General features: G+C 57.4%; 1 protein-coding gene across 2 annotated transcripts; it reads right to left on the minus strand.

Annotated features, from left to right (window-relative positions):
* Window positions 1-3055: 3055 nt before the first annotated feature.
* On the minus strand, window positions 3056-19323 carry ZMIZ2 (zinc finger MIZ-type containing 2). Of its 2 annotated transcripts, XM_055590680.1 has the most exons (20): window positions 19112-19322; window positions 12916-13050; window positions 12638-12752; window positions 12130-12332; window positions 11698-11890; window positions 11180-11443; window positions 10853-11029; window positions 10096-10173; window positions 9728-9896; window positions 8945-9089; window positions 8657-8867; window positions 7900-8005; window positions 7531-7688; window positions 6580-6647; window positions 6249-6317; window positions 5759-6003; window positions 5088-5257; window positions 4765-5004; window positions 4415-4450; window positions 3056-4054 (listed from the first exon to the last, which is right to left on the minus strand). In XM_055590680.1, the coding sequence occupies exons 2-20, from the start codon at window positions 12963-12965 to the stop codon at window positions 3947-3949; spliced, it is 2805 nt and encodes a 934-aa protein (XP_055446655.1). In that variant the 5' UTR covers window positions 12966-13050; window positions 19112-19322; the 3' UTR covers window positions 3056-3946. The 2 variants fall into 2 exon arrangements, with proteins under 2 accessions (XP_055446655.1, XP_055446656.1); XM_055590681.1 differs by lacking the exon at window positions 4415-4450 and having other exon boundaries at window positions 19112-19323.
* Window positions 19324-19809: the final 486 nt, after the last annotated feature.

The raw sequence follows: 19809 nt of genomic DNA on the forward strand, positions 1-19809 counted from the left end.
ACCGCAGCCATGAAATTAAAAGACGCTTACTCCTTGGAAGAAAAGTTATGACCAACCTAGACTGCATATTAAAAAGCAGAGATGTTACTTTGCCAAAAAAGGTCCATCTAGTCAAGGCTATGGTTTTTCCAGTGGTCATGTATGGATGTGAGACTTGGACTACAAAGAAAGCTGAGTGCCGAAGAATTGATGTTTTTGAACTGTGGTGTTGGAAAAGACTCTTGAGAGTCCCTTTGACTGCAAGGAGATCCAAGCAGTCCATCCTAAATGAGATCAGTCCTGAATAGTCCATTGGAAGGACTGATGTTGAAGCTGAAACTCCCAATACTTGGGCCACTTGATACAAAGAACAGACTCATTTGAAAAGGCCCTGATGCTGGGAAAGATTGAAGGTGGGAGGAAAAGGGGACAACAGAGGTTGAGATGGTTGGATGACATCACCTACTCAGTGGGCATGAGTTTGAGTAGGCTTCAGAGTAAGTGATGGACAGGGAGGACTGAGGTGCTGCAGTCCATGGGGTCACAAAGAGTCAGACACAGCTGAACAACTGAACTGACTGACTGATCCTCCTAAGATGAGCTCATTAATAATTTCCCTGGATTTCATTTCATATTTTGGTCATTTGTTTCTTTTCCTTTAGTCAGTCTAGCTGAAGGTTTGTTCATTCTGTTGCTTTTCAAAGAAACATCTTTGCTGACAATGGTTCTCTATTGTTTTCCTACTCGCTCTTCTGTCATTTCCTTCCATGAGCTCTGGATTTAGTTTTTTCTACTGCCTTTAGTTGTAGTTAGGTTGACTGAGTTCTCTATTTGTAGACATTTACATCTATAAATTTCCCTACTTAAGCTTTAAGTTCAATCGCTCGTGTCCGACTCTTTGCGACCCCATGAATCGCAGCATGCCAGGCCTCCCTGTCCATCACCAACTCCCGGAGTTTACCCAAACTCATGTCCATTGAGTCAGTGATGCCATCCAGCCATCTCATCCTCTGTCGTCCCCTTCTCTTCCTGCTTAATTGCATATTAAATTTTGGTGTGTAGGGCTACCCTGGTGGCTCAGTGGTAAAGAATCATCTGCCAATGCAGGAGACGACAGGTTAGATCCCACATACCGCAGAGTAACTAAGCCCATGAGCCACAACTATTGAGCCCATGTTCCAGAGCCCAGGAACCACAACCACTGAACCCGTACACCACAGCTACTGAAGTCCAAGCACCCTAGAGCCCGTGCTCCACAAAATGAGAAGCCACAATAAAAAGCCTGCACACTGCAACAAAGAATAGACCCCTCTCGCCGCAACTAGAGGAAAGCTTGTGCAACAAGAACCCAGCACAGCCAAAAATAAAATTAAAAAAAAAAAAATTTGCTTACAAAAAAACAATTTGTGTAGTGTTTTATACTGTAGTTCATTTGTGGTTTCTCCTTTGACCCTTCAGTTTTTGAAGTGTCCATTTCCACATATTTGAGTTTTCCAGCAGATAACAGTCTTCTGTTCTGTTATCTACATTTCACTGTGGTCAGACTATATTCTTTGTATGATTTCAACCTTTTTTTTATTGAGACTTGTTTTACAGTCTAACACGTGGTCTCTCCTGGAGAATGTTCCACATGCACTTAAAAATAACATGTCCTCTGCTTCTGTTGGGTGAACCGTTCTGTTAGGCCTAGTTGGCTTTTTTTTTTTAAGATGTGTATTTGCTATGTACATTGTGCTTAGTCGCTCATTTGTGTCCAACTCTGTGACCCTTTGGACTGTAGCCCTCCAAGCTCCTGTCTGTGGGATTCTCCAGGCAAGACTGGAGTGGGTTGCCATTTTCCTCCTCCAGGGGATCTTCCTGACCTAGGAACAGAACCTACATCTCCTGTCTTCAACATTGTAGGCACATTCTTCACCTGCTGAGCCATCAAGGACTTACTGGGATATACAATATATGAAGCATGTGAAACTCATGAAACCGCCGCTCCCCTTGTGGATAAGGACACCATTGATACTAACCACCCTCCCTGGACACACCCATGCTGTTCCGACGGGGAGCACTGTGGCCAACATGTCGACCATCTTGCTTCCCTTCATCACTGCTTCATGTGTGTGAATCCATGAAATGTATATATTCGGTGTCATGTTTTATAGGAATGCCATCACATTTCATCGGCTCCCACACCTTAATTTCATCCTGCTCTGTTTGAGAAGATGCTGCAGTGACACTGGAGCTGGGGGCCCTGATGGTGTGCACTTGCCCCTCAGACCCGCTCCACCGCCACCCCCCGCCCTGCCACCCCCGCCCTGGGTGGTTTAAGTAGCTAGAAGCTATCTTGGCTCATCCCCACCTCCTGGTCTCTCCACTCCACCCAACATCCAGAATGTTACAGGCTGAGGGTGCAGAGGCCTGGTGAGACCACATTCCCAACTATGCCTAATGTCCCCCAGAACAGGTAGGGGAGCACGCTCCCCCACTCCTAGGGGTGGGCTCTGCTGGGCCTGTCCCTGATCCCACTGCCTACCTGTCCTTGGGGTGGGCCTCTAGGCAAACCCTGGGGGCACTGTTCCTCCCTAAGCCTTTCTCTCCTTTTGTACCCTTGGGCAGGAACACGGCTGCAGAGGGATAGGAAGGCACACACCTGGGGTTTCAAGATGTCAGTGGGCAACTTGGAGCCCCCCCATCCTGGACACTGCCCCACGTCCACTGGGGCCGGTCTGTGGGTGTGCTACCCCCTCTCCCTGACAGGGCTCATAAGCCTTTTCTGCTGGACTGGAAGGCCCATGGGGCCACTTGGGCAGTGAGCACACAGATGAACCAGTGTCCAGCTGGTCAGGCACTCAGACCCTGCTCCTTGGCCCCACAGCTGGCTCCACGCCTGAGGCAAGCCCACACGGTGACGTGGTGGCAGATGTGTCTCCCAGCCCTGGTGACACTTCATAAATAGCTCTCTAGCCAGAGCCAACTTGGAAAATTCCAGGGACAAGGAAATTTACCACGGGTTGCAAATAGCTGGGCCTTGCCTTAAGCAGGGAGCCCCGCCCATGTGTGGTAAGCAGGTTGAGCAGGAAGGAGGGACTTTGCAGGCCCACCACGAGGGAGTCCTTTAATAGAGACAGGCAGACAGGGGACACGACTTGGCCCTGCACCTAGAGTGTGGTGGCCCCTCCTCCCCCACCTGGCGTGGCCCCAGGGTGGACGTGGGAGGACAGGTGGATTTAAAAAACACTGTGGGACCAATTCTTCACTCGTACAGAAAAGGGCAACTTGGGGGGAACAGGCTGCTGGAGAATCTGCACATGGAGCTGAGTCTGAGCCCGACCGCCAGTAGGAGGGAGCCTGCTGCCCCCCACCCCTCCCAGCCTGCACATGGGTGAGGGCAGGAGCCCATGGAGACCCAAGCTGCACAGAGCGACCAGCCATCCTACATCTATTAGTGTTTCTACACTATGTACACTATTGTGCTTTAGAGCCCCCCACCCCCAGCCTCAGCCTGAAGCCCCTGCCATAGCAGGTTGGGCGAGACTAGGCCCCAGGACAGAGTAACCCCCTCCTTGCTGGCCTAGGGCCAAATGGGTCATTGAAACAGAAAGGTCAACTCTGGACAAGATGCAGGCTGGTGGGAGCAAGTGGGGTGGGGGCCTGGGTGAGGCTGGAGTTCAGGGGTGGTGGGTATGCATGAACCAGGCAGGGCTGGACAAGCATGGGCTGGTACAGATGGGGGCAGGGCTGGGCATCTCCTCAAAAACAGTTCTGCAGCTGCAAACCGGGCCAGTGAGAACCCTGCCCCAGGGCTCCTCTCCCAGCCAGTGCAGTGCGGCCTCCAGCAGCCAGGTGTCAGGGGCGGGTCCCAGCTCCAGGTGTACACGTGGGGAGGGCCGCTGGTGTCAGGTGGGGCTGGGCTGGAAAGAAGGGTGCGAGACATCGGTGGGCATGTCTCTGCCAGCCAGGTGGTCGACGGATAGGGTCAGTTGTTCTCGAAGAGAGAAAGCAGGTCATCGTTGCTGTTCGTGGGGAGGTCAGGTGGGCCCAGGTAGGACAGCAGCTCATCGGGGTTAGTCAGTTCTGGAAGCAGCTGGGGACAAAGCAAACCTGATAGCAGCTCTGGCCTCAGACCTGCCACATCATCCCAACCGGGTGGGTCCCCAGGCCCAGCCGGGAAGTGGGGTGCCCCCCCGCTAGCCTCCAACACAGGCTACCACCGGAGCCCCTCAGTCTGCTCCTCACAGGGCATCTTCCTGCCGAAGACTGCTCTGCAACCAGGAATCACTTTTGTTAAGCTGTCCAAGGACAACATGGGACACACCGGCCCGTGAGGGGTCCTGAACACGAACAGCATGAATGCAGAAGGTGGAATTTTCTACTTTGAGCTGTGTTTTCCACATTTTTTCACACTGAACTTTGTATTCATTTATCAGGATGGAGGGACAATCACCTGTCTTTTATGCACTGGTTCTGGCTCGCACACCACCTGTGAGTCAGACAAGTCAAGTCAGACCCTTGTATCATTGGCCACAAGCCAAGTCTTCCCAGGGACTCTGCATGTGCCACGTTGGCGCACAGGTCCCGAGAACCAGGTGCCTGGACACAATCACCCCACAGCTACTCTGGACACCTGACACTCAACAAAAATGCTGGCATCACCCAGCCAGCTCTCCCCGAGTCTGGAAGCCATGGAGGAGTCACTGTCTTTCCTTCTATGAAGTGCATGAACCCTGGGGACAACAGATAAGCACCCCCGATCCCCAGCTCCAAGTGCTCCCCAGCACAGGACCCAGTACTCACCTCCAGAGCCGGTTCCGGGGCCTCCCCTGCCCCAGACACGGGGGGCCCCATCATGCCTGTGGCAGCACTGAAGGCCAGCTCGCTGAGAGGCCCCGAGTTCACTGGGCCCAGAGCTGGCCGGGATGCTGGGGGAGGGTTTGGATGATGCAGCTGGGGCCCTGGGGGGCCTCCAAGGTTAGGGGCGTGCAGCCCCGGGGGCCCAGGGTTATGGGCTGGGTCCAGGTGACCTGCTGGTGCCATCTGAGGAGGAGAGAATAACCTAGTAAAACGGCTCGAGGGCTCCCTGGGGGGACACCTCCACAGCCCCTCGACTCGACACTGACCTGGCCTGGGAGGCAGGGGCCAGACTTCTCTGGCGTCAGGAGGTTGCTGGGAATGTCGGGTTGATAGGAGACAGGCGGAGGCCCTGGGGTGAACTCAGTCAGGGTTGGGGTGCTGGGTGTGGTGGGTGGGAAGGATTCAGGGAAGGTCCCGGGTCCCAGGAAGCTGGAACCTGAGAAAGGAGAGCCAGGTCCAGGTGAGGGCAGGGGGCTCACGCTGGCCGAGCCACAAGGGCAGACTGGCCACAGCACGGGTGGGACTCACGGCGCTCGCCCAGAGGATGTTGGCCTTTATGGAAGTTGCTACTTGGAAAAGGGCATTTCTTCTCATTGCTGCCGGGGGAAGTGGTCATGACACTGCCAGGAGGCTGTGAGGGGACAGGAATGGGACCCACCACACCCAGATACTCCCACCCGCAGGGCTGGATGGGGCTGGTCTGGAAGTGTGCCAACACAGACCTCTGTTCTAAACCTCTGGAGAGGTGGGCACAGCCACAGCCCAGGCCCTGCTGCCCACCCCCCACACCCAGCTGGGCATCTGTACCCCCAAGTCCCCAACCAGGCCCCCATGCTTGTGGCCCTCAGAGCAACGTATTCACAGGCGGTAGACTGGTGGGAGAGGCTGGATCATCGCCCAGGGGCCTAATTTTCCAGGGCGAGTCCCCTGTACTCACCCTGGCCAGGGTAGTCGCCAGGGGCCGGGGCTGAGGGGGGTTGCAGGGGGGTGAAGGGCGTGGCACCCGGGCCCAGGGCGGCGATCATCTCCATCACGCTGGGCATGAGCATGTGGGCAGGGCTCACAGTGCGGCAGCGCTTCAGCACTGGCCCATCTGGCTCTTCCTTGACGTGTAAGTCAGGCTTCACCGGCACTGGCTTCCAGCTGCACGTGGGGTCGATGGTGATCTCCTCGAAGTCAGAGCTGGGCGGGCACAGCAGGGCTGGTTACCAGCTGCCCTGCTGTCTCTCCCGGCCCTGCACTGTTCCTAGGCCAACCTTCCACTCAAATGCTTGTGGCCGCCCAGCACGCTCCACGTGCCTGTGGCATCCAAGTTGGACATGGATTCCGTCCACGGCCTGGAGCCGAGGCTGCTCCATGCTGAGTCAGCACGGGGTGTCTCCACGCCTGTCCCAGGGCTGCCCTCTGGGGCTGTAGGAAAGACTTACTTCTGAATGTAAATGAGAATGCCCAGCATGTACTGGTCCACCTCCAGGCCCTCCAGCAACGCCGTCTTGCTGTAGAAAACCAAGGGGACACAGCTCAGAAGGCTGGCCTAATCTCACCTGGAGCACGGGCCCCATCACATCTCCACCCCGTGTGAGATGACCCTGCGTGAGGTCGCTGCCTCGAGCAGCACCTTGCTTCCAGGCCTGTACTGTGAGCCCCACATCTGGGGCAGGCACTTCTCAGTGCTGATGGAAGGAAATGACTGATAATAGTCCCTGAGGACGTGCCACCCACCCCCAGAGCCACGGGGACCATCTCTGACGCACTCACTTGCACACGGGGCACCTCCAGGTCCCTCGCTCACAGTTAAGCTGTAAATAGGACTCCAGGTCAAAGCACTGCAGAGAAAGGGGAGACAGTTACTCACACTGGGGCTGGAGGTAACCCAGCCATGCCCTGCGAGCCAGCCCTGCAGTTCCAGGGACGTGGGGCTTATTTACTGCATGTTTGAGAAGGCGCATGTGCCAGGCTTTCACCATGGCACCATCCTCATGTAAGAGATAGGATGCCTACGGAGCCTTCATGGGAATGACGTGTGGCCAAAGCAAGAATTGGCCAACCGTGCTGATAGGGAACAACCTCCATGATGTACAGCGATGGGCATACTGCTTATGTAACCAAAAGGTGGGGAGTGAGGGGGAAGGTGCGGGTACTTGTCTACCCACAGTGTTTCTGCAGAAAGAACCTGAGGTGCTGCTCCTGGGGGCAAGGCAGGGAGCAGACTGTGCCCTGCATCCCTGATGCTGTTTGAAATCGGAGCCCCAGGACTTCCCTGATGGTCCAGGTGGGGCCATGCTCTCAATGCAGGGGGCCTGGGTTTGATTCCCAGTCAGGGAACTCTATCTCACATGCTGCAACTCAGAGTTCATGTGCCGCAACTAAAGATTCTGCCCATAGTAACTGAAAGATCCCACATGGCCGCAACAAAGACTGAAGACCTGCACGCCACAACTAAGACGCAGTGCACCCAAATAAGTAAATAAAGAGGAGATGAGTAAACACAATGAAGCCTCAAGAACCCAGTAAAACGGCTGTTATCCTTAGGATAATATTAGAAGAAACAAAAGCCCAGTCAGAGGGAAGAGGGCAGGGGAGCCAGGCCGCCTGTCCACTGGCTGGCCTGCCCTGCCGACCACTAGCCGAGGTGCTCAGAGGCCACATCTGCCAAAAACAGTTAAATGGCAGCAAAATCTTTGGCAAAGCACTGTGGTGACCACCCACCTGTATGTGGCGACAGTCGTGGCCCCGGGCAGGGAGCTGGATCCTGCGGAAGGTGATGGGGCACTTGAGGGCCACCTTGATGGCTGTCTGCTCCACCCCATCCTCTCCGTTGGGCCCTGGGGTGCCAGGGATGGTTCCGCTGCTGAAATTCCGCTTTACTGACACCAACAGGGGAAAGCAGGATGTGAGCGAGGGCAGCCAAGCGGGACTAGGCCACTGCTAGCTCAGCACCTCTGAGGGCCATTCTGGGACTGACCACTACCCTCTGCACGGAGCCCCCGACCCAGAGGAGACAGCCTTGTCTAACATGTGGACGTGCCAGGTGTGGCAGTGGCCCCAGCAGGGCTGAGGAGCGCGAGGGCCACTCACTCTTGGTGATGCAGTGCTCAGCAGGCAGGAGGCGCTTCTTGAGGAGGCCCTGCAGCACTGAGCGGACGGACGGCCGATGCACCAGCTGCAGCACGAAGAGGTGGGACTGCAACGGGAGGATGTGGTCGGTGGGGTGCGGCCCGGGGAGGCTCTGTGCTGGCCCACTCTCTCTCACAGCTAATGCACAGGCAGGCTACTGCCGCGCCTCCCCGGGCAGTCAGGAGCCCACACCCACAGCTATCAGTAAAGCTCACTGTGTGTCTGCACCAGTGTTCAACCAGGGCCTCTCTGTTGAAACACAATTATTCGAGAGGCCCCTGAGTGCACCCTGCCTACAGCATCCACTGGTATCCTATGCTGGGTCCACGTGGTAACACCCCAGGCTCACAGGGCTGCATTAGGGCTGCCTTGCCTCTGCTCCCTCCCACCTAAGCTGATCAGAGCTGTGCATCTAAGTGCTTCTTCTAGTGCTGCATCTGGAGCTGCCGGAACCCAGATGACTCCTTCAGGGTCAGCTGGGACTCCGGACTTTGTAAGCTTCTTCCAGGAAAAGAGGCAAGCTTAGCTTGCTTCTCTTACATAATTAACATTTGAAGCTTACACGAGCATCAAATCTAGTTACTGAACCTAACCGGAAAGCTGCCAGGACATTTTTAACTGAGACCCTTTTCTCAAAGGCCCATCACGGCAAGGAGGAGAGCCAGTGGCATCTTCTTCAGTGATGACGGCCCCACCCTGCCCTGCTACGGGCACTCACGCAGCAGCAGGCGGTGACAGTGATCTGGATGGTGTTGCGGCCCGGCTGGCACACGTGCTTCAGATAGAGGGGCTTGTGGGAAGTCTTGTTGTCGCCGCGCTCGATGGTGAGCGGGGTGGCGTTGACGCTGACTTGCACGGAGGCTGGCCAGTTGGTGTTCATCTGCCGGTCCTCGTGGTGGTAGCACTTGAACTGCAGCTCCAAGTCAGGCCTGCATGGGGAGGACGGACGCTGAGAGTCAGGGGGCGGCGGGTGGGGCCGTGAGCCGTGGGGCAGGCGTCCGCTCACCTCAGCATCAGGGTCTTGTAGACGGAGTCTCGGAGCTGGAAGGCATGGTTGCTCACCGCCAGATTGTGCTGCAGGCGGAAGGGCTCCAGGACAACCCCATCCCGCACGGGGAAGGTCAGCCGCAGCTCGTCACAGGGGCCGCTGCCTGGAAGCAGGCCACGCAGGTGTGAGCAGGCCACCGGCCCTTGATGGCCACCAGGCCAGGCAGCCTGCCCCTGCCCCCATCGTGGGGCCCATGGTGGAGGGGAGTGTGGCCCCTCCTCCCCTCCCATGGGGCTGGGGCTTAGGACAGCATCTCTCCTAGGACACTGGGCTTGGCATTCACCTCCAGCGAAACAGGATCTTGGTGTCCTGCCATTCTTCCCTGCCTCAGTCACCTGGCCCAGTGATCCCTGCATCATGACTCTCGGAGAACATGCTCCCCACCCAAAAGGGTGGCACTTCTGGTGCTTTCAGAGGGAGCAGGAGGCAGAAGAGGTGTGAACGGGCCACCTGCCACCACCCCGGTGCTCAAGTCAGGGTTGTAAGACCCCAGCTGCTGCTGCTGCGGTGGTCTCCCAGATATCAGGAGTGGGCTTCTGGGGGCCCATACATACCCTGGAACCACACCAAAACTTTGGGTGCATGGCTATTTTTCTAGAGAGGTGATCTACACCTTGATTAGATTTGCAAAGAGCTCCATTAACAGAAAATAAAGGTGAAGCCCTCCCCTCACCCCTCAAGTTCTCTGCAGGACTCTCCAGAGCCTCCTGCCCACCTGTCCTGAGAGCAGACCTCACTCACCAGGCGGCGATGGATGTAAGTTGCTCACACTGGGCTTGAGGTCAGGCAGGAAGGGAGACTTGACCTCCTGGCTGGTAGACATGTAGGGGATGCTGCTGCCGGGGGTCATGGGTGGTGTGGGGCTCCCGGGCAGTGGGGAGCTGGGGTAGCCAGGGATGGAACGAGTGGGCTGTGGGGTGGAGCAAACAGTGGAGGTGGACTAGTAAGGGGGTGCTTGTTCCTGGAGCACCCGCCGGGAACGGTCAGGCCAGGGGTGGGGGCAGCCCCAGGGGGGCTTGGTTGGGCCTCCACAAGTCCTCCTGCTTGAGTGCCCTCTCTCCCTGCACCCACCCCGTAAGCTTCCCGCCCGCTTGCCCATCTGGCCATACCCCACTCAGGCCAGGCTGGCTGTAGCTGATGCTGCCCCCGTTGAAGCTGGCACCCTGCCCGTTGAACTGTTCTGCAGGCTGCAGGAGAGAAAACCGCGTGAGCCTGGGGCTGCCGCCTGCCTCTGAGCAGGGCCTGGAACTGACTCTAGGAGAGGGCTGGGGACAAGGGAACTCGGCACATGCATGGGTGGGTGTTAGTCTTTTTTCTTCTTTATACACTTTTTGGGTTTTCCAAATAATCTACAGGGAGCACACACAGATGTCATAATTTACAGAATTACCACTACAGAAAAAGAGCTGACCCCACACATCAGAGAGATTTACAGGGAAGCCACAGAGGCTGAAAGGACATAGGTACTCACATCTCCTCGCCCTTCTCCAGCAGCACCTCTATCACTCAGGCCCTTCCTGACCCCTCTGGCCTGTCCCCTCGCTGGGCTACTTGGCAGCAAGCTGAGGGAATGGGGACACTTTTCCCTAAAGTGGCTTGGTACTTGCCTGATACTCCCTGCTATTCCCTATACCATATCTCATGGTGCAGGAGCCTCTCACAGAGGCTCCTTTCAAACCTGAACACCTGTCCTGGGAGCTGCCCTACACTGGTTAGGACCCCTGCGAAGCTTGTGGCTGCCTGGTCACCTGAGCACTCTGGGCCCACTCCCTAGCTGGCCCTGGCTGCCTCAAGGTCTGTCTGTGTCCCACAGTGCTGGGCGTGGGGCCAGCCGGGGTCACAGAGGCTGGGGTGAACCGGCCCTACCTTGTAGTGTGGTCCCACAGGGCTGGCGGTGGACAGGGATGGGCTTGTGCCCTGCTGCAGCGGCAGCCTGTGCCCGGGGTAGGAGGATGGGGCAGGGGGCTGCCCAGGGCCAGGTACGTACTGGGTGGCACCAGGTGTATACTGGCCTCCTGACAGGTACTGCTGCCCAGGGTACACCTGAAGAAGGAAGAGGCAAAATGACAAGAAGAGGTGTCAGGGAAGCCGGTTCCCACAAAGGGACGATGGTGTCCCTCATCAGGCATGGCCAGTTCTCTCACATACAACGGCTCTGATGGCCCTCATGGGGAGGGAAGCCCAGCTACTCACCTCGCCCGAGTAGGCTCTCTTGACACCCTGTCGGGGCAGCGGCTGGGCCTGGGGGGGGCCCGGGTACCCTTGCTGGGGCAGGCGCTGCCCTGCATAGAGGGGCGCCATGCCCACTGCCCGGGTGGAGTTCATGCCCATGGGGCTCATGCTGGAGGGGCCCATCAGCCCTCCCACGCTGGCTGGGTTCATGCTGCTGGGCACGCTGGGCCCTCGGGGACCACCGTGCTGCAAGAACTGGCTGTTAAAAGACTGTCCGGCCCCCATCTGGGAAAAGAAGACAAGAACCATCCAGACCTTACCCACCAGTGTGGGCGCCACCCCCAAGCCCACCCCTTGCAGGCAGGCTGTCCCCAGCCCGGGTCCTCTCCCCTCAGCTCCCCACTCCCTTCCTGTCTCATCTTCATCACTCCTGGAATACGGCCTGCATGTCCCCAAGTCCTCCACCCTGGTTGCCTGACAGGCCCCCGTCTTCTGGGCCAGCACACATGGGCCACACAGGAGGAGCTGCGGGGCCTCACCGCTCCGTACTGGCTCAGCTCCTGACTCTGCTTCTCCTGGAGGGCGGCCACGGTGGCCGTGGCTGTGGCGGTGGCCGTGGCGGCGGCAGCAGCCACTGCAGCCGCCGCCGCTGCTTGAGTGAAGTTGGTGGATGGCCGTGTGGCGTGTGAGGGGAGGCCCAGGCCCCCCGGACCTCCTGGGCCACCTGCATACCTGCAAGAGACAGACGGCTCAGCTCAGAGGCACTTCCCTGGCCTCTCCTCGGGGGCACATGGCACCTATGGGGAGCCCCATTCTTTCCCAGACACCCCATCATTAGCTCCAGAGCTGGCAGGAGCAGCAGAGTCATAGTAACTCCTGACCACACAGTTCCCTGGTGCCCACCAAGCAAGAAGCATCGCCCCCCCAGAGGGCTCCTGGCACACCTGCCAGAGGAGGAGGGCCCTGCTTACCCGGTAGTGAAGCCGGGGCCCCCGGGGTAGCCCCCGCGGCCATACACCCCTTGTGGCACGTAGCTCTTGTTGGCACCACCCTCACCGAACGCCTGCTGTCCGAGGCACTGTGGGGAGCTCAGGGCAGAGCTGCCGCCTGCCATGCCGGGCATCACAGAGCTGCCGGGGGGGCTCCCTGCAGGGCCCATGGGGTTCCCCAAAACCTACAAGGAACCGAGAATCACTAAAGGAGACCATGCAAACAATCTGCTTAGTGCAGTGGTTCTAAAGTGGTGGAAAGAAGAGGCCTGGCAGGTGAGGAGGTGGAGGTGGGGGCAGAGGGGAGGGGTGGTCCAGAGGGGTCGTGGGGAGCTGTGCACAGGTGGGGGTGTGGAGGCCAAGATCCCATGCCATGCATGAAAGAGCTAGTCTCTGAGGACGTGGGAGACTCAGGAAGCTCTAGCTCCACGCCTCCAAGACCTGAGCTGGGCACTGATGCCTCCCAGGGTGGGGCCAGGGCTGGGCTCACCTGGCTCTGTGCTGCGTTGCCGACTCCCCACACGGTTGTGACCACAGACAGCGATCCTGCTGGCTGAGTGGCACTCTGTTGCCAAGGCACCGCCTCATATGCGAATGGACCATCACTGCACAGAGAGGCACAGGTGGGGAGCCTGGGTCAGGAGGCCTCAGGTGCCGAGAACCCCACCGGGGAGGATCTGAAGGCTGAGAGCAGCGGGGTCCCACTCCACCACCACCTTCCCATGTTCTGAGGCCTGAGAGGGGAGGGCAGCCGGAGCCCCCACTCACCTGTGTGGTGCGGGGGGCAGGGCAGGTTTCATGGGGTTCATGGGGTTCATTGGCTTGGGAACAGCCTGAAGGCCAGGTCTGCGGGAGGCAGGAAGCGGCCCTCACCGGTGCTCACGTGAGACTTGGCTGCTCTGGCTGCGGGGACAAGGGGGACGGAAGTGCGTGGAGATGCACCTGGGAGAACCAAGCCCTGTCCTGCCTCTGCTCTGGAAGGTAGGGAGGGTGATGGGGACCCGGGGGCCCACTCGGCATGCGGGGGGAGCAGTCAGGCCACCCTGGCATTGGCCCGACCTTACACTGCCCACCCTGGCAAACCTCTGCTCGCACCACCCCTCTACATCTAGCCCAGAAGCTAGCATTAGCCCTTGCTGGTCATGCCCTGCCACCACGAGCCCCTGGAATACCTTTGGAAGATGGAAGAAGGCTTTCTGATCCCCAAAACCTTCCACATTCTCCCTCCCTACATGAAGGCGTGGATACACATAAAAGCCAGGGAGCATTCAGGACCCAACTGCCAGAATCCACCCCGGCCCCTCTGCTCCAACCACACACAAGGCCCCAGGGTGGAGGGCAAGGCCAGAAGCACACAGGGGGCCACCATGAGGCACACTACCCTGCCCCATGGTGGGCAGGCCCTCCAGATGCCAGAGTCACAGGGTCAGCTATCCTCCAGCCAGATTGGGGGGTGGGGGTGTGTGTGGGGGGGACGCCTGCTGGAACTCAGTGTGGGGTCAGCAGCTCATCCTTGGCTGGCAGCACCCCCACCCCAGGGCAGCAGAAGGGTGACATGTGCCCACTCCCTCGTTCTGAGGCCAAGGGGGCTGCCTGGGGCAGACCTGACCCCTACAGATTGCCTGACATCCAGGGTGATGATGCAACAAAGCAGGGACGCACACACAGCACAGTGGGCAGAGGGCTGGTGGCGACCCAGTGGACACTCATGGAACTTGTGTGCCAATGCTGGAAAGGGGGGATGCTTCGCCCCACCATGTGGGGCCAGCTCTCTTCCACTTAGCACCTCAGAAAACCAGCGAAGCAGTGGTTGGCTTCTCCTCCAGGCTGCCAACGCCTTCAGACACCACCACAAGCAAACCCTTCACCTACCAGGCCGAGGGCCCTTGCTGGCACTCCCAGGACCACTTTCACACACACACACACACACACACACACACACACACACACACACACTACCTGGGGAAGCTAACTTGCAGAGGTTCAGTCTTGCCTCCTCAGAACTTATATTGCCACACACACACACACACACACACACACACTACCTGGGGAAGCTAACTTGCAGAGGTTCAGTCTTGCCTCCTCAGAACTCATATTGCCTCCCTCTGGCTCAGGAGCGAGCGGGCAGCCCTGGGACTCACTCAAGCCCAGAGCTCACACTCCATCAGGACCTCACGGACAGGGCAGCCCCAGGGAGGCAGAGTTACAATCACATCCTGTACAAAAACCGTTCTGAAGGCACATGGAGAGGGGGCTCCTCCACAGTCCCTCCACAGGACCCCAGAGCAGGTCAAGGAGACAGTGGGGACTGTGACTTGGGCCCCAGGCCCCCCACAGAGCACTGGGGTAAGCAGGTCCCGGAACTGGGAGGGGAGGTGATGGATTAGACAAGCAGAGGAAGGAGGCATCTGGTGGGCTTGTCCACCTCATACCTGACCCTGCCCCCCTTCCCTATGGTCCTCCCCAGAGGAGTCAAGCGCCAGACCATGTGACAACCAGGAAGCAGAGGCCAAAAAAGCAAGGGGCTGGTGGCTCCAGAAGGCTCAGGGGTCGCTGGACTCGGGCCTGGGAGCCAGAATCACCCAGCCAGGCAGGGGAAGGCTGATGGTCCCCAGTGGGGGCAACCACCAGGATGGTGACACTGTAATGAGGGATGGGGAAGCTGCCAACAGATAGAAACTCCCCCCAGACCTGCTGAGTGGGGCCTGGAGCAATATACGGGGTTTTCAGGACTTAGACCATAGGCAGGCTACTCTAGACTGTGGTGTTGGCAGGGGGATTGACTCAGAGGTCAACAGAACAAACTAGACAACTCAATAGAGACCCATGCAAACATACCCAATGGACAAAGTTTTTGACAAAGATGCAAAAAGGAGGAAAGACAGTATTTTCAACAAATGGTGCCGGACCTATTGGACATGCAAATGCAAAAGACAAACATAAACCAAAAAAAACCCCCTAAACTTAGAAATTAACTTGAAGTGGGTCATAGATTTTAAACATATAGCACAAAATCATAAGAACTTTCTTAGGTTTGACACCAAAAGCATGATTCCTAAAAGGAAAAATTGAATATTTCTGTTCTGTGAAAGACCCCACAAAGAGGATGAAGAGACAAGATACAGACTGGAAGAAATATCTGCAAGCCACATATCTGACAAAGGACAAGTATCTAGAATGTATAAAGAACTCTCAAAACACAAAAGTTAAAATTAGAAGACAGGCAAAAGATATGGAGACATTTCACCAAAGAGGATGTACAGATGGCAAATAAACATCCGAAAAGATGTTCACCATCACTGGCCATCAGAGAAATGCAAATTAAAGCCACACCGAGGTATCACTACACACCTACCACGATGGCTAAAATAAAAAAAACAGTGTGACTTCCCTGGTGGTTCAGTGGCTAAGACTCTGCATTCCCAGTGCAGGGGGCCTGGTTGGGTCCCTGGTCAGGGAACTAGATCCCACATGCTGCAAAGATCCCACATGCCACAATTAAGACCTGTCACAGGAAACAACAAAAAAAGTGACACCATCAAATGCTGGCTAGGAGAAATTGGGTCTCTCATGCATGGTTGGTGGGAATATAAAATGGTACAGCCACTCTGAAAAATGATTTGGTAGTTTCTTATAAAACAAAGCATGCAGCTACTAGACAACCAGGGCTTCCCTGGTAGCTCAGATGGTAAAGACTCCTCCTGCAATGAAGGAGACTTGGGTTTGATCCCTGGGTTGGGAAGATCCTCTGGAGGAAGGCATGGCAACCAGTATTCTTGCCTGGAGAATCCCCATGGACAGAGAAGCCTGGTGGGCTACAGTCAATGGGGTCGCAGAGAGTCAGACACGACTGAGCGACTAAGCACACAGCACACTACACAACCTAGCAACTGCATTCCTGAACACTTATCTCAGAGAAGGGCAAACCTGGGTTCACACAAAAATCTGTATGTGAATATTTATATAGTTTTATTCCTAATAGCCAAAGAATGGAAACGCAGATATCCTTCAATGGTGAAGAGTTAACCAACTGTGAGCCTGGAGGCATAAAAAGGTAGGGCTACTGATACAGGCACCAACCTGCAGGAATCTCCAGGGAACCATGCTGCGTGGAAAAAGCCAGTCCCCAAAGGTTACACATTGTATGATTCCCTTTACATAACATCCTTGAAATGACGGAATTACACAAATGGAGAGCACACGGGTGGCAGCTAGGGGTTAAATGTGGGGAGCAGGGAAGCAAAGCCAGTGGGAATATAGAAGGTGGGCATGGAATATCTGTATCAACTGTATTGATGGAGTTGTACTCTCCAGTCATGTTGTGCTACACTTTTACAAGATGTTACCACTAGGGAAACCCAGTAAAAGATACAGAGCTCTCTGTGTTATTTCTTGTAACATCTTAAGAATCTATAATTCTCTCAAACTACAAATTTATTTAATGTTCAACCACCACCAGCTCTCTCTCCCCACAGAGATGCCCAGGGCCATCATTTCCCACACTAAAGCTGGCTGGATCGGCCAGGCCCACTTTGCTGTCCCAAAGGGAAGAGCAAGAAGAAGACAGGGCCCCCTGGCCCGGGTCAGAGTCCCAGGGCAGGCTGTATTAGTTCACAACTGCAGCTTCTCCAACGGCAGCTCACCAGAACTCAGCCCCACTTTGAGTTCAGAGGGTGGAGTGAGGCCAAAGACTTGCATTTCCAGTAAGTTTGCAGGTGCTGCTGCTGGTACCACAGTTTGAAAGCCACGGAGAGCTGGGGAGGAGGGGGGACAGGGCAGGTGCAGGGCGGGGGCCCCTGTGGAGGCTGCTGGTCTGGGGCCCAGTGCAGCTTCCTACATCACGTGAGTCTGGGGAATTCCACCCCTATGACTTCTCTGCTGTGGACAAGACCACAGACATTTCCAGTTCCCCCCGCCCCCAAGCTTACTGAGCGGGGGCAGTGACTTCCTGCCAAGCTCCTGAACCAAGTCGGCTCTCTTCCCTGACAAGCCCCAAACTCTCCAGGTTGGGGACTGGGGGACCCTCTGCTCCTGACAAAGGGAGAGAGATGTGGTGTGAGTGCAGACCCTCCTCCCACCTCCTGGCCGTCAGAGGAAGAGTTAAGAAGGAACCTGGGTGTGTGCAAGGCCAGGGCCAGCCTCTGGTGGCTTCCTGCTGGCGGGGGGCTTTCCCTGTACATCAGCTCTCACTGGAAGCCAGGACCTTGGCAGAAAGCCCTGGTGTGATGTCAGTCTAGAAGGCCACATGGCTTTCTGGGGGTCAGATCACATTTTTCTCCAGTAAAAGAGCTACAGACAACTCACTTCTCACACTCCCCTTTCCCAGGACCTCAGAGCATCCGCACTGCTGTCTCCAAAGGCAGACGTTACCATGGGTCAACCTCTTCTGCCCTCACTCCATGCTCCTTGCCTAGGCACCCAGCAGCAGCACGCCTCGCAACCACCCACCAGACCCCAGGAGGGCAGTGCCAACACAGTCATAGAGCAGGGACTCGCTGCCTCCTCCAGCACAGGGAATCCACAGTTCCTGGTGACAGGCCCCAAACAGAGGAACACTGGAGTCAAACAGACTCAGAGAAGGGAAACTAACAGCTCAAGAGTCCCAGGAGGACATAAAAGTGGGGGGCTCATATGCTCAAGTAGCTGAAGTCCTGCCCCTCGACCTGGAAGGCCACACACTGACTGGCTGAAGTGTTCAGAGTTCATTCAAGATGCCCGGGAAGGAGCATTGCTCAACGGCCCAGGTGTGGGAAATTCCAGAGAACAGCTGAAGGGCTGCCCTGCCCTGAGCCTCAGTTTACAATGTGGAAAATGGGTACGTGGTGGCCACTCTAGGACCAAGAGAGGGGAGGACACATGACCCCCTTTAAATCATCAGCCCCAGCTCCCACCCTGGATCCATGGGCTAGTGGACACTCCATGCGGAGGCCTGGCTGCCTCTGGAGATCAATCCTATGATCGGGAGTCCTCCCCAGGTACATCCTACCAGTCCTTCTGAATCTGTCACTCATTATCTCACCTTTCTCTTTCCAGCCAGGAACCACCCTCTGGGTGTGACAAGTCCCCAAAGCCAGTACTCACTGGGTGAGGTTAGGAATCCTTCACCTATCCTGTTACCTCTGTCTAGCTTCTTCAAGGGAAGCCCTCTGGTTCCAGTGTGACAGGATTTGGTGGGTGAGTCTGTGATCGCCCTATCAACTGTCTTACAGATTGAGTCACATGTTCTGTGTATTTCCCTGTGAAATCTTCTGAGATAATACAAATGACTTAAATACATCACCATGGATATTCCGCAACTATCAGGAAGAGAGTACGGGGAACACGAGGTAGGGGAGCAGGTCTAGGGGAGGCAAGGAAGGTTCGGAGGAGCAGGGTAGGGGCAGCAGGGTTGGGGGGTACAGGGCAGCTGGGAGCAGATAGGGGAGGCTAGGGTAGGACACCCCTAGGAGGGAGGGCTGGACACGGTCCCGCCTGAGCTTCAGTATGTCCTGTTGGGAAAACGGTATTTCCACCAAAATCTCGGCTGGGGGCTGAAAGGTTAGGGTCGCCAGCCCCAGAGCACACCTTCGCGGGTCTCACATCGCGTGCCAACGGCACGCACGGCCCGGAGGGGCCCTAAAGGTGAGCCTTCAGGCCACAGCGCAGAAAGGAGGGAGCGGGGCCAGTTTGGGTGAGGGCCCGTGTGAGGCTCCTGCCCAGACACCTCGGGCGCTTGGACGGATTCCGGCCAGCCCCAACAAAGGCTCAGGTGAGGGGTCGCTTCGGCGCGCAGCGGGCCAGTCGGCTCAGGACCACGACGCACGCGCCGCAGGTGCGGCAGGTGGGCGGTAGGGCCTGCTCCAGCCCCGCCGGGGCCCCGCCGAGGCGATGCAGCGCCGGGCCCGGGGACGCCGCACCTGCTGCCTCCCGCACCTGCCGCACCTGCCACCCCCGCCGCCCGCACCTGCCTGCCTGGTCCGCTCACCTCCTCGCCGCCCGGCCCGGCCCCTCGCCGCCGCGGCCCCCGGTCCGCGCTGCTCCATGCGCTCAGCCCGCCCTCAGCGCCGCCCGCCGCCCCGGGGCTGCCGCCGCCCGCGCCATCGCGCCGCCGCCCGCTCCGAGGGCACAATGGAGCCGCCGAGTCGCTCATGCATATGCATGACGCCGCGCGCCGGCCCCGCCCCCAGGCCAGAGCAGTGGAGCCCCGAGCCAACGTTCAGGCGCGGGTGGCCGCGGGCCTGCGCAAGCTAGGGCGGCTGGCCGGCCAGGAGCGGGGCAGGGAGGGAGGACGGCTTGGGGATGACCTGCGCTCCCCGCCCCTTCCACACCTTTCCAGGCGCAGCGTCTGCGGAGTCACCAGCGCTTGCTCTCCGCTCTCTGCCGGGGCGGAGCAGAGGAGGCGGGGCCTGAAAGAGGGCGGATCCAGGAGGAGGGGTGGAACCGGGCGGGTGGGAGGCGGGGCCTGGAAGAGGGCGGAGTCTTGTCGGAGGCCGGGTCTGCGGAGGTGACCCCGTGTCAATGGGCCACTTCTGGGAGGTGTCTTGTAGGAAAAACCACGCGGAATCACACAACTCATTCTCCTCACTGTTCTCTCATCTTCCTAGAGTGCGTCCTGTTAAAACATTGTTAGTCACTCGACTTCTAGCCAGATGAAGCAACCTCTCTGGTGGGTTGGCATCTCCA

Source organism: Bubalus kerabau, chromosome 8 (assembly GCF_029407905.1).
Source record: "Bubalus kerabau isolate K-KA32 ecotype Philippines breed swamp buffalo chromosome 8, PCC_UOA_SB_1v2, whole genome shotgun sequence".
NCBI classification, from domain to species: domain Eukaryota; kingdom Metazoa; phylum Chordata; class Mammalia; order Artiodactyla; family Bovidae; genus Bubalus; species Bubalus kerabau.